This window comes from Zonotrichia albicollis, chromosome 2 (genome assembly GCF_047830755.1).
Source record: "Zonotrichia albicollis isolate bZonAlb1 chromosome 2, bZonAlb1.hap1, whole genome shotgun sequence".
NCBI classification, from domain to species: Eukaryota; Metazoa; Chordata; class Aves; order Passeriformes; family Passerellidae; genus Zonotrichia; species Zonotrichia albicollis.
Window position 1 is genome coordinate 48,302,026 of NC_133820.1, and position 18,525 is coordinate 48,320,550.

General features: G+C 37.8%; 1 protein-coding gene across 9 annotated transcripts in view; it reads right to left on the reverse strand.

The window, feature by feature from the left end:
- Positions 1 to 452: 452 nt before the first annotated feature.
- GRM5 (glutamate metabotropic receptor 5) overlaps positions 453 to 18,525 on the reverse strand; it is a 245,439-nt gene continuing 227,366 nt past the window's right edge. For 8 of the 9 annotated variants that reach the window (XM_014266186.3, XM_014266184.3, XM_014266182.3 and 5 more), the window contains 2 exons: positions 16,491 to 16,589; positions 453 to 7,860 (listed from right to left, as the gene is read on the reverse strand). In XM_014266186.3, coding sequence (XP_014121661.2) covers positions 7,038 to 7,860; positions 16,491 to 16,589 — 922 coding nt within the window. In that variant the 3' untranslated portion in view covers positions 453 to 7,037. The remainder of the gene's footprint in view (positions 7,861 to 16,490; positions 16,590 to 18,525) is intronic. The other variant, XM_014266188.3, reaches the window with a different exon arrangement.

Below are 18,525 nucleotides of genomic sequence, written 5' to 3' on the forward strand. Positions count from 1 at the left end.
CCTAGTGGTCAAAAAGGCAGAACTCTAGAAACCAAATGTTAAAGGACATAAAAAATTTCCTCTGATATTTTTCTGCAGTTCAAGATTAGATGTGAATCTACAATTGCAGGAGTAAAGTAGTTTCTTAGGACATCTATAAAAATAAAGTTTTGGTATATGATTCCAAGTGGAAGAGCTTTGTTTTCTGTCGATCAAGTCTGGATTATTTTACTCTTTTCTCTCAAATCTATATATGCCTCATCAATGAGATTGTGTGTGCATCAAAAGACAAACTATACTAGAATGTTATGTAACTATGATACCATTAATGTTAACTTAATCCTTTAAAGCAAGAGAGGGAGGAGTAAAAGAGAGAGATTGTAATTCAAGGGTTTGTGTATAGGCATACCTGGTTTGTAGAAAAATGCACTGAAAACATAGCTGTAAGTGTTCTGGAGAAAAAAAAATTCCAGTTTTCAGTCATATCACAGATTCTTTTTAATACTGTTCAAAAAGTACCTGACTCTACATAAACACCAACTATAACATGATGTAGACAATTGAGAAACAAGCAAGTGTATTCTTCAATGCTAAAATAAATTACATTTGTACAGGTAGAAAGCAAACCAAAGCTGATAAAAATGTTAAATTTTATGAAAAATCTTTTTCAGTTCACATCAAAATAATAACTTTACATTCTCTATGTTTTTATAGTATAAGCAGCAACAACATAAAAAAGAACAAACGGTCACAGAATGTTTGAAACCAGTTCTTCATAAGTTATTAGCAAATTAAAAAAAAATAATTACAAGCACTTGTAGCCCACATAAATCTTTTGGAATTGGCACCATCTCTCTAAAACATCTATATTCTATATAGATTTCTAATTACAAATACCACCAGCAGCTGCCATATAATCCTATTAGTACATGTAATATACATAGTATATTTGTTCCCATTTGGCAGATTGGAGTGACTTAATATTTATTGTTTGTCAATACTGTCATTGCTCAGGTTAGACAAAACCAGCCATATACACCAGTTCATCACCCAGATGAATTTTTTACTTACCTTTATGCTTCACTTGCCTGTATCTCCTTTCCTTTTCACAGTAAAAAATTGTTGGTGGCAATTGGAGATATTTGAACTAAGGATAAAATAATAAACCATCACAGAAAAAAAAAGAATTCAGGTAATTCAACCTAAGTCTTTACTAGATTAAGTGAAATGGGTAGTAGATTAATGATTTTCTTGTTCATGGAGAGTATTGACTTCATTTTTGGAGTTTCATTAAACTGCCAGAAAATTGTATTGGGTGTTTTTGGACATGTTCACTCACATCCCTTAACATGTTTAGTTAGAGGATGACCCACTGGGATACCAGATAGAGTATGAATGGTAGGAAGGACACATTCACCAAGCCTAACTTCAGGAATGAATCTAGTAAAATCCATCTGCTGTTTGATTCAAAAGAGAGTGGGAAGAATATCCTGTCATAATTCTCTGCAGAACAAATAGTCAAATCTGGACTTCAGCGGCCACTATACAACTTTGATTATCTTTATATGGATATTAATCTGGAATTATTCCATTAACCCAAATAGTTTAAGGACTTCAGGACTTAAAATTATTCTGTGTAATACATAGCTTTTTGCTCTAGTGTGGAGATCAGGACCTTTTGTTAAATATCTAGTCTTCCTGTGGAATTTGTGAGAAGAGTTAGTGCCCAAGAAAGCAACACAACAAGGAAAGAGATGTCTAGGAATACTCTATTTGAGCCAGTATGCAAATGCAATGTGCAGAAAATGCTAATTTTCCTCTGGGATCAATTTATGGAGACATCTATATATTTTGTTTCAAAGATGGGCCAGATCACCTTTGTTAAAGGTCACCTTTGTAGAAGACTGGAGGAAAATGAAATAAGTCCCTTTTTCTTCATGCTCAAAGAATAAGCTATTCAAGTTTAATTCCTTTGCCTATCCAATAAGATTCAATTTCTCCTTTCTATGTTGGGGTCTGAGATCTCCAGATAGAAGACAACATTTCTGCAGATAAGAAGTAATGTAAGGGCACATCCTTCCCTCCTGTCACAAAAAGGACAAGGAAGCATTTAACTTTTTCTTTAGCCAGTATGTAGCACAGACAAAAAGTTGCCTCTGCTTCTTCAGAGTTAAAATAGCTTATTTCTGCTCCAGAAATTTTAAAATATTTTATATTAAGTGGTCATATATGATCTCTAATTTTATTCAGTGTCTGTCTTATCAGGTTGCACCGTTCCTTTTCCACTGCAATACTCTTGAATTTGTTCCTGCCCTGTGAAAATACCTTGGGGAAATGAATAAAAACTCACCACTGAGTCATTGGAGCACTTTCTAGCCAGGAGATTGTACGGTGCATTCTGTGTACTCTCATGTATTTTTCTGCATCCTTGATGGATTTTAACATGAGTAAGGTACAAAGATCCTTAGATGTGTGATGATCAAGTTAGTTCTGAGCATACACAGACATACTATGCTAGATGCTGGAGAAAGCTGTCATTTGAATAGTTGTTTTAAAATTAAGTTTAAAATGCAGGTATTAAATTCTACTGAAATCCTAACTTTAGGCTCCAAAGTCTCTTTTTTGGGGTCAGCTAAACCAGACCTGACACTGGTCTCCAATACAATAGAAAATTTGTGGTCACATTGTTAATCCTGAGCATAGCACTCTGATTTCCCTAAGGAACCAACTCTTTTTTATGCTGTCTGTTACTGTCATCTTTTATCCTCTCACCTCATAACTGATGTATTAAGAAGAACAACAAGGTTGCACACTTTTCTTTACAGAAATTACACCCACAGCTATGCAGTCTTTCAGTTTGGTCTTGCACACTAAAGAAAACATTTGAGGGGAAACTCCACAATCATCCAGTGTGAGAGTCATGGATTGGGCTTCCCATTTACTCTCTTTTGATAGCTTATTCTCTCAGTTTTTAACACAAGTTTTCCTTTTACAGACACAGCAACTGAATAAACATCCAAGAAAACTAATATAACTTTTTTTTTTTTTTTTTGCTTTTGCTTTTGGAGCTTATAATGGTTTTTGAATTAGCATTTAGTTTCTATCTCACTTTTGTAGCTGGAAATCAAAGGAAGAAGCCAGCACCTTGTGATTGACCAGGTTTCATGAAATATCAACAAGTGATTTGTGGACTGTGGTCTAAAAATCTCTGGTCTAAGGTATCTGCATGAGTCTAGGCACCAAATGTTCAGATAGAAGTACAAGGAAGCACATCTTCAAAGTCATGCAATCATTCTTCAGAGAGAATTTAAAAACACAGTTCTTCAGTATTGCAAAGGCTTCTTTCCAAATGGCCTGAGAATGGCTCACTTTATTCAAAAGCATAGATCCAAAGGTGATTACACCATCACTCTTTAGAGCTGGCCTCAAGCACAAAAGAAATAAGAGATTTTTTTTGAGGTCCATGTGGTCAAGAATGACAGTAGTTTCAAATCCTTTAATTTCCTTTGTGTCAGCAGCACTATATTGGAAGGCAAATTTCAAGCCATTCAGCTGGTACTTGCACATTCTTTAGTTAGATTGAAAAGTGTTCATTATTGTAACTTTTGCATTTATGTCTGAAAACCCTTGCCACTCTAGCTTAATGTCCTAAACTAAGACTAGCATACAAACAGCATAATGAAGTCATGATGTCTGTCTACATAATTTTTTTTCTCTTATGTCAAACCCACTGGCTTCTCCCAAGGAACTTTCCAGTCTTGCAAATCTCCCACTGGGCTCATTTGGATTATTACTACAGACATTACACCGTTTTTGCCTTCTTCTCCACAAAACCTTTCCTCCCTTTGTTGGAATTCAAACATGTGATAAATAATTACATTGATGCGCTCCAGTCTGCTCAATTAAAGCAGATTCTGCCTTCCTTAAATGCCTCTAAGGTTGTCCATCTTTTAATAAAAATAGACTGACTCCTAGAAGATACTACCTCAGCAGGGTCCATCCATAGTTCCTTGTGTCACTAAAATGTCTGCTGCAGCAGATAGATACGCAAAAGATACATGACTCCTCCAAAAGGGAGAGTGAACAAAAGTGTTTAAAATTTTGGTTGCACAGCATTAGGTTTTAGGCTCTTAAAACATGCATTCAGGGCACAGGGGGCATCTCCACCCAAATTGTCATGACAGTACACATGACCATCGTCAGGAAGCTCTGAGCAATAGCTGTGGTGCAGTTTGAGAACAGAAGAGGTATATTTATGTTGAGCTTGACAGTTTCAATTTTTCACTCCTTTTTACGAGTTTTTTATTTAAGGAAATATTTTATATTTGTCATATAATCCTTATTTCCACTGTTGATTATTTCACAGTGCAGTGAAACCCACAGATTTTAGCAGTAATACAATTCTATTAATTGTCCACCACCATAAGAAAAGACTAAAGGGGATCTGAAATTCTAGGGAAGGTTCGAGGTGGAGGATGTTCTTGTAAGAATATTGGTCAATAGTTTGAAGTATAAGAGAACAGGTAGTAATAGAATCCTTTCGAAATTCACATTAGTTATCTCAGTACACTCTATATTAGAACAATATTGCACTGATGGGAGACAAATATTATCATATAAGTCTTCCATGAACAACATTTAAGTGGTCTAAACACCCCTAATAAGAATGGTTGTATCACAGACTGATTGGACATGCTTTTCTCTTAAATGTGGGTTGTAACCTGTGACAGAAGATGCTTTCTCCTGATGACATGAACAGCTAAGGAATGATGAGACATGCTAGTACTGTGAACCAAGAGGGCAAAACTGAGCTCTAGTCTGGGAACTGTGCAGCTGCACAGAGCTGAGTCTGTGCTGATCAGTCATGCGAGGATGCAAGAACTGCATATGGGCAACAAGGACCTTCAGTCATGCCTTAGTGTAGGGATCTGCCTTCTGGAGTAGAGCTGTTTTGTGAGCTGCCTGTTCATGCTATAGGCAAAGCTGATAAATGACTGTACCTGACAAGACAAGCATGCCCAGACTGCAATTGGATAACATTGCCTGACTCTAGAGTCACCAGAGTACCTCTGTGAGGTGCTGGTCTGGATTCAGTCATCTATTACTTTTCATTTTTAAATGTTGTTGAGCAGCAAATTGGGGCACAAAGCATAATAGTGAAACAAGCATCCCAAAGGAATAGAAAATGCTCTTTGCTAAAATATGTGAATGTGCTTTCATCTTTTACTTGTTTGATCAAATAGCGTTTTTGAACATGGGGAGAAAAAGGAGGTATGAATTTTGATTACAAAATATTTGTTATTTTCGAAGAAACAAGATCTAAAGGTTTTGAAAATAAAATACAGCAGCCTTATTTCAAGGCTCCCTTCCTTGAGGCTGTCTTCTATATAAGGCTACATCAATTCAACTTTGAATTGAAGTACATTACTCATCACTTCATGCTATCCTTCAATAAAATAAAACAAACCCATAAAAGTTTGGCACCTGAGGACAGCTATGTCATGAAGAAGAGAGCAAATACAGTGTGCGTTTAGGGTCTGACTTACAAGTTCTATGTAACTACACCTATCAAAAATTATTTAGCTACTATTCAAACTTTAAAACTCTTCCCTGCCTGTATTAAAAAAGTGCTGTGACAGTATGAAGTGCACTAAACTGTACTACTTTGATATAGGAAAAAAAATTTGAGGAATCCCCTTGTTTCTTCTGTGAGTTGCTAAGAAACAAAGATTCTATTTGTTCATATCTCATTAGGTCTTCTTTGTTTTAACCATTACTCTGTATTGCTTTGAATGTATTTTTTTGTCACTGTTCATAGCTGCAAGGGATCAGCAGCAAAACAAATTTTAAAATTGTTGCTTAATAAAGAGTAGCTTAATCACCTCTAAGCAGACTTTGACACAGGGTTTTTTTCCATATATATGTGTATATTAATTAAGATTATGACAACCTTTCCCACTGATAGTTAGCATTTGTCATAATCCAAATTGGTATCCTAGAATTCTGTCATTTAAAGGATGGAGAAAATCCTTAGGGTGTTTACCTGTTTGTTACAAGCAAAGATGGGAGTCTGAATAAGTATTTTAACTGGTAACATTATCATGAGGATGTCCATAAAAATGTGTTAATTTTTCTAGGGAGTGCAGCTGTAATGTAGCTTGGTAGTGCTGCTAGAAAGAGAATATTCATCTCAACAATTTGCCCTGGTAAGGGAATTACAAAACAGTACTCCAGAAAATATTTTTTGCTACTTCAATATTAGTTGGCAACATGGTGAAATAGTCAGGAGATCTTCCTTGGGTTTTGTTGTTGTGAAGGTGAATCCAATGATAACAAATTGAAATTAGATACTGATAGAAGAGAATTTCATAAACAAATGCGTAGGTTGAGAAGTCACTTGTAAAGCCCTCCATATTGCAGTCACTCACTGCAAAGCCTCAGCTTAGTGTTATCCACGTGTAACGTATCACAGACACAATATTCTTCCGCGAAAGGTTTTGTAGTAACATACATTACTGCTTTTTGTGATCTTCATAGAAAAAAAAAGAGAGAAAGCTTGACATGTTGGTCCCAGATTTGAGTCTGTTAGAAAATGTACATTCAATGTTTGGTCTTCTATTCTTGATAAAAGATCAAGGTTCACTTCTGGGCAAGGGATCAGAGTAAACAAACAAACCATTGTACAGTTGTTTACAATCTAGTTCCCCCCGTCCCCTATATTGTACACACAGTTCATTGTAATACTAAAGCAAAGCACTTGGTATGTAACTGGATTAACAGACTCCTTATAAGCCCTCAAAAATAGATTCAGTGTTTCTGAAAAGCCCATGTTTTTTTAAGGCCACGATAATCTGCCAAGAGTCATTTTGTCTTTAAATCAGCATAATTAATCTGATGTTTCCGCCTCTCAGGTGATTCCTCTTCTTCCCTTCCATTCCTCACAAGATGACCCAATGCCTCTCACTCTGTCTGTGTAAACACTGGAGATCTTGAAGACTTGGCTGTCCCCCGACTACTTGCTTGTAGCTGTTGAGCTCCAACCTCTTCTTGAACTACATTCACAGCGAAGAAGAACTTTGAGTATAATCTCTGATGAGGAGTGTGTCATATTTGGGGGAGGACGGGATACAGAGAGCTGATTCAGAAGCTGGAGAGCTGGGAGATGCACTTCCAGAATCAATGGAGTCTCTAAAAGGAGAAGGAGGAGTTAAAGCCACCAATTCCTCCAGGTCTTGCTTGGCTGTTGGGGTCTCTGAAGTGCCTTCTTTGATGCTTTCATTTGAAGGTTTCCTAGCAGCCTGTGAAGAGCCATTGACTTCAATGGCAGGAAGTGGTTGGATCTCTGCAAGTGTGGTCATTGTTGTAGGGAGCTGGATTTCCCGTGGAATCAGGTAGGAAGAGCAGAGAGGAGCAGCGCCCGCTGTCCCTGGAGTAGATGTTGAAAGCATCATAGAGTTCAGCTCACTGATATTGGCTGTGAAGCGAGTAACAACGCTGCTGATCTGCTCCATGATGGAGCCTTGAGAGGGGCTGCTTCGCTGAGGAGGTTCTGACTGGAAGGTGGGGGCTTCGTCTTCTGTTCGACTGACAGAGGCAGTTCTGTGGCTCAAAGTGCTGATTGGTGAGGGAGTCTGTGGTCGGTACTGAGCTGGGTATTGCTCTTCGGCTTCCGAAACGTCGTAAAGCGTTTTGGCACTAGCCTCAGGAAATGTAGCGCTGCTACTGTGCCGGCTACTATCTGTGCTTTTAGAAAAAGGCTTGATCACTGCAGTTTGGTTGGGGTTCTCTTTTTTGTTGATGTGGACTGACAACCGCTGCCAAAGGTGTGCTCCTCGGCTGCTTTTCTCGTTCTGGGCCCAGGAAACCGATTTCCCATTAGAGCTGTAAACACAAATGAGATAAGATGGTAACTTGCTACAAAGTTAAAAATTTAATTGCTATACCTGTATCAAGGGTATATGGTATTTCAGAGTTTATATTCACTATAAAGCTGACTGTAACTTCATCTATATCTATTTATTGCAATATATCTATCATTTATACCTGTATGTTCGAGGAAAACAAGCAGCATGTCAGCTCATTTCACAGGCCATTTGTGCCCCCAGCCACCACCTGTCCTGCTAGTTCATGGCCACTGCTGGCCCCTCTGTTGAGGCCCTTGGGACATAGGCAGTGATCATGCTGGGGGAGAGAGCAACTTGATGGCTTCCCTTCTGTTGGTCTGGTATCAGGAAGAGGGCCTGTGGGACTGAGGGATGCAGAGAGGAGTAAGGAAGAATTAAACACTTGAAGAGAGTGAGTGACAGACTCGGACTGGCCAGAGTGCAGGGGCAGGTGTGTGGGCTGGCCTGGGAGCTTTCAGTGGTAAGGAGCTTGGTATAGTGTTCTAAACATGGATTCATGGTATGGGGCAGGGATTGTAGACTGGGAGATGAAGAAGTTTAATCTGTTAAACTGGCAAAAAATCTGTTTTTGTCCCGCTATTTGAAAACATTGGAGCAACACACAGAAAGGGACTATACTGGTTGTAGGTAATGGACAACAACTTCTTCATCAAGGTACTTGGCAAGCTACCTGCCACCAAATTAAAGAAATTATTTTTTTCAAATTGCAGGCCAGCTCAGAGAATTAAACTATGTTCCTAGTAGGAAAGAAATACCAGACAAGCTATACAAGCTCCTCGTGGTAACATGAGTTTGGGGACAGCAATAAACATTTTGCTCCATTTTTCTGCAAAATTAGTCCTCTTAAGGTAAATTCTCTTCAGATCCCATCATACTCTTTTTCAAAATTGCTTATTTGTCTCCTCTTGATACCTAAGAAAAGCCAGCTGTGGCCCTTACAAACACACAGTATTTCCTTCTACATCTTCCTCAGTCTGATGAACTGGTGTTTGCACATACATTAACATATAATTCTTGGAAATAAGGAAGATATTAGAAATATTTCTTAGCTGAAACAGACAATGACTCTGAAATGATGTCAACAGGAAAAACAGTCCACACATACAAATAAACATGATTTATATATAAAATGCATCAAAACTTCAGACAATTCACTTTGGTTTCCAAAACATTTGCTATAGCCATTTAGGATTTATGAAAAGACAACACTGGAGACCCCGGCAGACTACTGCAAATTTGTTTTTTGTTTGTTTTTTAAGTCTTCAAAAGATATCCTCACATGTTATCCTGCAGCATAATAGTTTGCAAAGCACATACTTTACTAAATACAGATGACTTTATACTGGCCTTCATGTGGAGGCTTCCCTCAAACTATCCATTTAATAGCTCTTCTGGCCATCTAAAAAAAAGTTGCATGCTGAGTGTAAAACAAAACCTCCCGGTACGTTCACATTTGTGATTACGTTACATGGAATTATGATGGATCATGTAACACAACATATATCAACAGATTTCCCCTTCAAAAGAAGCATGACAGAATCCAGAAGACAAACACAATGTAAAACAATGGGTACTTTAGGAGAGGGAGGACTGGGAAAGGAGCTGTAGAAGTACATATGGGTTCCCCCCTTTGCTGCAATGGTCACCAGGATGATATTTGTGTCTTGGAAGCTGTCTGTTAGGCCCTACCCCCAAAATACCAGGCAAAACATCTGGTGGTTTGTAACTTGCTGTTCAGACAATCCCTTCCTTCTGCTGTACTCCAGTCAGAGCAAGAAGGAAAAGCAAACTCTGTTCTGTAGCACTGCTCGCTTTGACTCTTTGAATCTCTAGGAGTCCAGTTCTGGACTGAGCAGGAGATGGCACCGATGTCTTGCAGAATGAAATTGTTCCTTCTGAGGACCATGCACTTGTTTCCTTGTAACACATACTCTGTGGGTGTTGAGAGCTGTTTGAGACCCCTGGCTCACTGGTCACGCTGAGTCTTGAGCTCAGTGGGATCTCAGTGACAGCAGCAGGAGGAGAATTTAGATTGTTTGGCAGATGAGATCTTGCCTCTAGTTCTGCTATGTGACCATGAAACCTTGTCCCATCTGCTGCTGTCTTTGACCTGGACCAGGAGGGAGAATGATCTGACACTTGTAACTTTGATCAGGAAGACAGAGAGGATGCAGATCCAGTCCTGGATGTCCTCCTGGTGAGGTCTTAGAAGGACCTGTGACAGGCCTGCCTGCCACAGGGGTGAAATAAATGCCATTAATATGAAGGATTAGTCAATGCAAATAGAAATGCTTGCCCAAAGAAAGTGGTGTATTCCAGCACCCCTCCTGACTTCAAGCACCGACTTAGTACAGGATGTTCAAACCCTTTTAAAATTGTACTAAATATTTAAAAGTGTACTAAATATAAATATTTTCATGGCCTGAAGACCAGATTGTAAGGATTTAGGAAAGCAACATGCTACTCCCTCCCAAGTCACAGTTAAAGAGACAATAATTAATATGAGGCTGAAGAACCTGGAGAAAGGGAAAGAATGAAATCTGAGATTGCACTGAACCATTGGGAAAGATAGTGAACAGTTAAATCTTCTGTGGTGCAAGTCACCAGCCTCCCTAAATCTCAGTTTGGGTTTGGGTCAGTCTTGGCTGATACACTCACACTTTTGTACTCTGCCCTAGAGTTATCTCTGCATGTGGCTCTCATGTGGATCCTAGGGCTGTGAAGGAGACCTGATGGCTGTTTAACGCAAATTTTGTGCAAAAGTCTGAAAGACTTGACCATTATTCACTGCAAACCCCTTGATATTACAAAATGAATAGAACACAAATACCATCCACTGAACAGGTGGTGGGGCATTGGAATGGGCTGCGCAAGGAAGTGACAGAATCAGCATCCCTGGAACTTTTCAAAATATGTTTGCACTTGGGAAAATGGTTTGGTGGTGAACACAGTGATGTTGGGTTTACAGTTGCTCTTGATGATCTTGAAGGTCTTTTCCAACCTTTTTGATTCTATAATTTTTCAGTAAGGAGTGTACTCTATTTCTAAAGAACTTCTGTGCTAGAAATGTATCCTATGTTTTATCATGCTGCACCTTCTTACTAGGAAGTCAACACTGGACTGAATTGTGCATCATTTTTTGCCTCCGTGAAAGGATCACCTCTTGTTTTCTTATATTGCCATGAAAGTGGGTTGAGGATAAATTGCTGTGATAATACTTTAAGATCCTGCTGTAACTGCATATTGATTGGTACTCTGTCAAGTTAAGTGGAAACCTCGCAATGCTCACAACTTAAAAATAGAGAAATAAAGATAGATCACAGACATAGAATACGATATCTAGGAATGGAATTGCTTACATTTACTATGCCCAGCTCTGCCTTGACTCTTCAATGATGGGAAGCTTTAGGATAGTGAAATTTTCGATTTTTCTTTTAAACAGATGTTGGCTCCATCATTTGAAAACAGAAGAATTAAACTTTTGAACTCCCAAAGGAATTTCACTACAAAGTTTGGGTGAATACAAATTTTTCTATCCCATTCTTCTGCTCTGCCAGTCCTTCTGCTGGCACATTGCACTGAATAGAGCAGAGGAGAATGGAGCAAACTTCAACCAGTGATACCAAAATGTTCAGATTTTTTATTTAACAATGCCTTTTGCAGAACATTTATTTTTGCTTTTAATTTCTTTTGTTATAGGTTAATTAGGTTCAGATTTATGCACAAGAGAGATTTCCTGAGAACCAGACAGTAATTTTTTCTCCATTGTCTTTACTAAAAGCTGCTTTGATTTTGATAGACTGGCTTTTTCTCAGCCTTCTAGACTTACATAATATGTACAAGAAACTAAATTAGAATAAATGAGAAACTTTGAAGTAGCTGATATTTCAAATATTTCTTCTACCGTTGTCCACTTGATGACAGAATAGCAATTAATTTTGTTTCTAATTTTTTTCTCCTATTGAATCTCTTTAGAGACACTTGAGTTTTGTCTTTAAGGATTTTTTCTGTTCATGAGAGCTATTAACTGCTTTTTATACACTTAGGTGTGAAAAAAAATTCCCCTCCCTTTACTAATATTTTTAAACTGTCTAGAATGGGTCACTTGGTCTTTTGTTTTTGTTGAGGTAGTAGAACTTTTGTTGCAGTATTTTCTTCCTCTGTTGTATGATTATTTATGAGATGGTGCATAGGTCTGCCACAATTGTTTCTTTAGCCAGGTGCTAGTGAAGCAAATTTGTTTTGTAAGGTACTTCAAAATGCAGAAGAAATGAAAAACGGGAAGAAGAATTTACAGACACAGCAGCTGAAAACTCTCATATTTTAACAAGGGAGCCATTCTCATTAATTAACCAGAGATGCTAAAATTAATTCTGGTGCTGAATGCCTAGGGACCAGTACTGGGGACAGTTACTGAAAACTGTGCAATTTGAAAATAAGTGACTTCTTCTCTCAATATCTTTCACTGAACTAGGAAAATCAGTTTAAAGTGGTGGAATTAATTATTTTTTAAGAAAGGCCAGAATGCATAGCTGCATAGTGGAGACCAAAATATAAGTGGAACCATAAAAATGTAAGGGAATTTTTAGTCTCTGTGGCATACTTATATGGGTATCTAACTCCAAATTTGAAATGGTACAACTGCAAACACACACTGGACAATAACTTGATGGAGACATGTATGATATGTTAGCAACCTGTCCTCATGTGATTACAATAAGGAAAGATTCCAAATTCTGAAGTTTTTTAAGTCCATGAATGGAATTTCATATTTTAGAACACTGGTCTAAATTTTATGGAGCTAAAATTGGTAGCAAATTTGTGCCCCGATGTTTCAATGGCTGAAGTGTTGCAATTAAGGTGTAGTTCTGACACTGTGCAGGTTTCTTGCATCTTTAAGTGTGAATTCTTCCCGTGTTATCCCCAGAAGAAACTGGCAGTGATAAGCAGGATAAACTTCTGTACTTGGCTCAGCACATATAACTTTCTGACATAGAGAACCCTTATTATTCAAAGTAAATAGTTAGAACCTGTTCTCCTTTTAGACTCCTCTGCTCAGTCCTTATTAAGGACTCAATGATATAATCATTCTGCCTGAAAAGGATTTGTGTGCTATCAGCAGACTTAATTAAAACTTTATTCTTCATAAGGGATGGTATGTTTATGTGTGTGTGCCCATGATGAATCCAAGTAGGGGCAAATATGCATTTTCTTTCATCTTGTCTCCTGCAATCTCAGATCATTATTTCTTTTGCTTGTAGTGACCCAAGTTCTTCATCCCTGGGAGAATGCAAGTGCCTTGCAACATGCAAAAAACACTGAAATGAAGTGGTGAACGTCAGTATACAACTATGAAGAAGCAAGTCATAGTTTCTCCCAGAAATATAGAACAACCTGGATAACTTGATGCAGAACCAAAGATTTCTAAATTAGGTAAATTCTACCACTGTAATGTTTTATTTTGTTGCTATTCTTCTAATTTTAAAAAGCTTTTAAGGAAACCTCGGCATGCCTATGTAATTGTTTCCCTGGGTAAAAGACAATTCTGCTACAAACAAATAACCTGCTAGTGATATATCACTCAAGTTATTTATTTGAGGTGTATATACTACCATGACCTCATTGCTATTGTTAATTAAAGTAACGAGTTGTGTTATGCTTTTTGTCTGAAAAATGCCTTTTCAAGCATCTCTGAGCACTTCTGCTACACTGGAGCATTCTATTCACAGGATGGAGAGAGGACAATGACACCTCTTGAGCTCTGAGCTACTCTTCCTGAGTTCCACTCAAAGCAGAACATGCTTTAAGGTGTTTTCAGCATTTATTGGTCAATCTGATTTTTCATTGTTTTCATTGTTAAAGGTATGAAGTGGGAATTGGGAAAAATAGAAACCATCACATTACCTGACACTGAAATCAAGTGCAAAAGCAGTGCACAAAAAAAAAAAGAAACACAACACCCACACGCAACACAAACAAAAAACCAACCAACAAACCAACCAACAGACCAATGAAAAAAAACAACTCTCCCAGTGTATCTCCAAAGTCAAGAGTTGATTTGACTTCTATCTTCTGCAAAGAGCATGCAATTGGAGGAATTTTACATGTTTGGCATGTCTAATAAATAATTACAGAAGTATTTTTATGCATGGGACATATCAGCAGGAAAGTTACTCTGTGAGTTATTAAACAGTTTCTTATTCATTGCATTCAATCAAATAGAAAATGTATATATTATGCAGGAAATGCAAAAGAACTGATGTGATGGCTGCTTTTTGAAAGCTTCATAAAAGAACTCATTTCTATAGTTGATTTTATCATATATGTGTGAATGATTCTCACAGGTGATGCAGGAGGTTGTAACTTCCCTAATTAGAAACAGCCTTTCAAGGCAACACATAAAGTACCCACTACTTCTCTTTGTGTGTCATTTTTCATCTTGTGACATCCAAAGCCACTTGTAATACTAATATAAAGGGATAGTTAGGCCCAGAGGTGGAAAATGTCCACACTAGGGCTGGAATACAAATATAACATTGCATGAGGTGTTTGAGGATGTGAGCTGAACAACACTGCCCAGTATGAATTGCATGACATTATTTAGACTGGAAGACTGTAAGTGGTCAGTATCATGAGACCTTTTTGTCCCATGAGATGATGATTTTTTTTAATCATTCACAAATGTTCAGGCCCCTGTATGTCTTTTTCCATTTGCTCTTCACCTCAGTGTCTTCTAACACTGGTCTGATACCTACTGGGATGTGAGAATGTACCTACTTTCTGAAATGTCTGAGTTTTGTCTGGGAGATTCCCAGGCTGTTCAAGGGCAACTCTGCTGAGCTCACAAAATTGGACAAGGACCATTGGCCAGGACCTTGTGGCTGGAGACACAGCCATCAGATGCGATTGCACTCTATTAAGCCGCAGGTGTTCTTAACTGTTTGAGTAGGTCTTGCAGCTGTCAGTCTTGCTGTGGAACTATTAGACTGACAGTTTCTAGTCTTTTTGACTGTTAGGGCATCCTCTTTAACAGGAACCTTTTTCTCCTCTCTACTTGACTCAGATCGATTACACTCTGGAATGCAAACAGATTCTTCACTGTGAAGATATAAAAAAGAAGTTTTTCAAATGTGTATATATGGCCAGGTAAAACAGAGCTGAATACTGTACAACAATATACTGACAAGTTGTCTGACAATTGCATGTACTTTTCCACTCTTCAAGGTTCCCTCATATAGTGATTTCAGATAGCTTTTAAATGAAGAATAAATACTTCTGAAGGCAATGCAATGTAAGAAAAAAAATTCCAGATGACACATAGACAAGAAACCACTCCAGTTGACAAAAAATATACTTTGTGTGCAACACTCAGCAATCAAGGCTTCTGATGGTATTTTAACTGCAGGAGCCCTCAGGTGTGTGCTGTGTGATGTGGGTATTGATGGCCCTATGTCTGTGTGTGAATGCTGTACCCACGGGAGACATAACTCTGTGCAAGTGTCTCCCTGATGCAATGATAAAATTTCCCAAGGGATGTAACACTTGGGAAAAGTGACGGTATAATCTGGTCACCCTGTGTTCTACCGTTACATTTCTAAATATCCTACAGGGCTTGACAAGGAATGAGCAGGTCTTTTAATAAATGGTACAGTGGTTCTTATGCTTAGTAGGACATAACACAATGACACAATGCTTCTTAAAAACATTGTTTCATGAAAGATGTGTAACCATCTTTGGCATGTATGTGCTTATATATTTATGAAAGGACATATATGGATAAATGAAAATTCTGTCCCATGGGAGAGCTCAACTTTTGGAAATCTGGCTGGACTCAAAATGAGAAGAATTGCTGAAATCTCAAAGTATTGCACAGAATTATGTAGTTTGAAGTAATTCAAGAGGAAAAACATCAAAATGGCCATACTAAAGCAGTTAATCCTAGTAACATTGAGGAAAATCCAGTATTTGATATTCATTAAATTGTAGAATTGCTTAATGTCATGCAAAATATATTGACAACAAAGCAAAAATAAGTATATTAATTAAATTGAGAGAGTTATTAAAAAGATGCTTTTGACTGTACTTAAAATTACTTTGAAACCTTTCCTTAGAATAACTGTAAAACTCAGCACTTTTCCATAAGATATTTTGATTAAGAAGAACCAACATTTTCATATTGAATATGTTTTTTATCAATCAGTTTGTCTCTGCCCTTTTAAAAAGTTCTTTTGGTTAGACTTAACGAACCCCTAAAATGAAGTGGACCTACCCTTACTCCAGGTTTAAATTCTGCTTCTTTTCATCTGCCCAAGTGGCTTAATGAGTGAGGTGTAAGATTTCTCCTCCCCAAAGCACTATATTTCAACAACATCACACAGGACATGTGGTTCAGATCACTGGAATGAACACGGCGCAGGGTTTTTTGTAATCAGATGGAACACATAAATCAGCAGTGGCAACATGTTTTCTTTTTTTTTTCTTTTCTAAACATACTTTATGGGATACACAGGAATTACAGACAGAAGATCTAGCCTGGAATTATCCAAGGCTGCTTCTTCTGTTCACAGACATACCACACTGACCTAAGGCCACTTGCTCTTTGCTTACCTGGTCATTGTAGCTCGCCCACCATTCCCCATACTCCCTTTTGGGGTGAAACACTCTATTTCCGACTTGTGTGGAGGGGCCAGTCTCCTGCCTTTGTACCTAATAAATCACGACAACAACAGGAGCAAACAGAGAGAAGTGATTGCGTGCTCAGCTTTCTTTGTCAGCTGCTGTGCAAAGGGCCATGCACATGAATGTTACTGTGGCAGTGGTAGAGAAGAGTGCAAAGCAGCTGGGGGAGTGGTGGAATAACTGCATAAAATCCCAGACCAGTGTTAAAACTATTATGATTATGTAGGATTACGTAGGATGGGTGCTCACCGTTTTCTTTATGTATATCTCTCTATATATATCTATATATCTATATATCTATATAGGAGGAGCCAAATAGTTTTACAGAATAAATAACATGCTAACACTGTAATATTTTTTGGAGTTAGACCAAAACAGAGAAAATAGACCAAAAAGAGAAAAAATCTCCTTAGAGAGAAACAGTTTAAAGGAAGCAAACTTAACAATCAGTGGGAAATCAGCTGGTGTCCATGTTCTCAACCATAACTTATTTCCCTGCTCCTACATCTCTGTAATATATGGCGTGTTTCACTTTTCAAAGCAAACATCAGTGTAGTGAGCTGGTTTGGTAAAATTGGTGTGGGCTCACAGTTCATGTTGTGAATGGGACTTCCTCTCTCCACTGGCAACAAATTGATGTCAGATGACTTGCCGAGATCTAGATGTAAATTAAGTGAGATCAATCCCAAACCTAGAGCCCACTCAGTGCAGTACTATGTGTATTTTATGTACCAGACCTTACACTTCGATGAAAAAAATCATTGGGATAAATAGCTTAATACTTGATCATCTAATTAATTTATGGATGTGATACAAGATAAGACCTGGTCATTGTTTACTTTCTGAACACTCAGTTGGGGTGTGAGTAATGTAGAGGTTTCATATAGCCTCTCCTCCCAGCAGTGAACTTCACCCTAATTGTACAAATTCTTGTGCTAGGTGTTGAAATACCTATTTAGGCCCTTTAAGAAAAATTTGGGCAAAGTACCTGCATATGTCTTCTCAAAGAAATAGTGATATAACATCCTCAAATCCTATGAGCTGCACTGTGGAGTTTTAACATACGTCCGTGGGGAAGCTTGTGCATTTAACACTGTTAAAATCACAGAATAATGAACTTTTCTGTTGCTCATTCATTTATCTGATCTAGATAACAAAAGTACCTTGAAGAGAATTACCCTGCAAAGGACAAATAACCTGAGTACAGAGAAAGTGAACTAAATACTGGATGCAGATGTAGTAGACCCTCAGATACAGAGTATATTGAATAAATCAATAATGAAGAGGCTTAGTGAATCTGAGAGTGAATCAGAGACAGCAAAATGAGGTGTATAAGTGCAAAGTCCTTTGGTTTACAAATTATAACCTTACTGAAAGGAGAACAACAGCAATTTTGCAGACTGGCTACCAAGGTTTTAAGACCATCTGGAGTTTGGTATGTGTAGTGCTCCCAGTTAGGCACGAAGCTCGTACAAGACACACGTGCTAAATGGAAACCGATTCCTAGAGCGGAGAAAAATTGGATGGGTTTAGAGAGTAGATAAATTTACTGAAAAATATGAATGAAGTCAAACCGGATTATACAAAATTAATTGGGATAGCCAGAGAAAAAGAGAAGAAAGAAAAGAATGCGCAGAAACTTCACAGGAAAAAAAAGGGAATGAACTTGAAGTGAAGATGTTAGACATCAAAGAAAGTAGAATATAAGAAGAGCAGGATGGAAATACAGTTATGTTTAGAGTAAATAACCAAAAAAGATATTTTGTCTAGCATAGCATAGGGAAAAAATTGAAACTAGGAAAAACTGGGAGATTATATACTCACGAGAAGCAAGATTCTAGAAACTATCCAACAAAAAGGAACAAGAGGTAAATAAATGTTCTTGGTAATCCCATTCTGAAGAGCCCCAGTTTAGAATGGATGTGAATCATATAAATAAACCTCCACAACTGTCCATTTCACA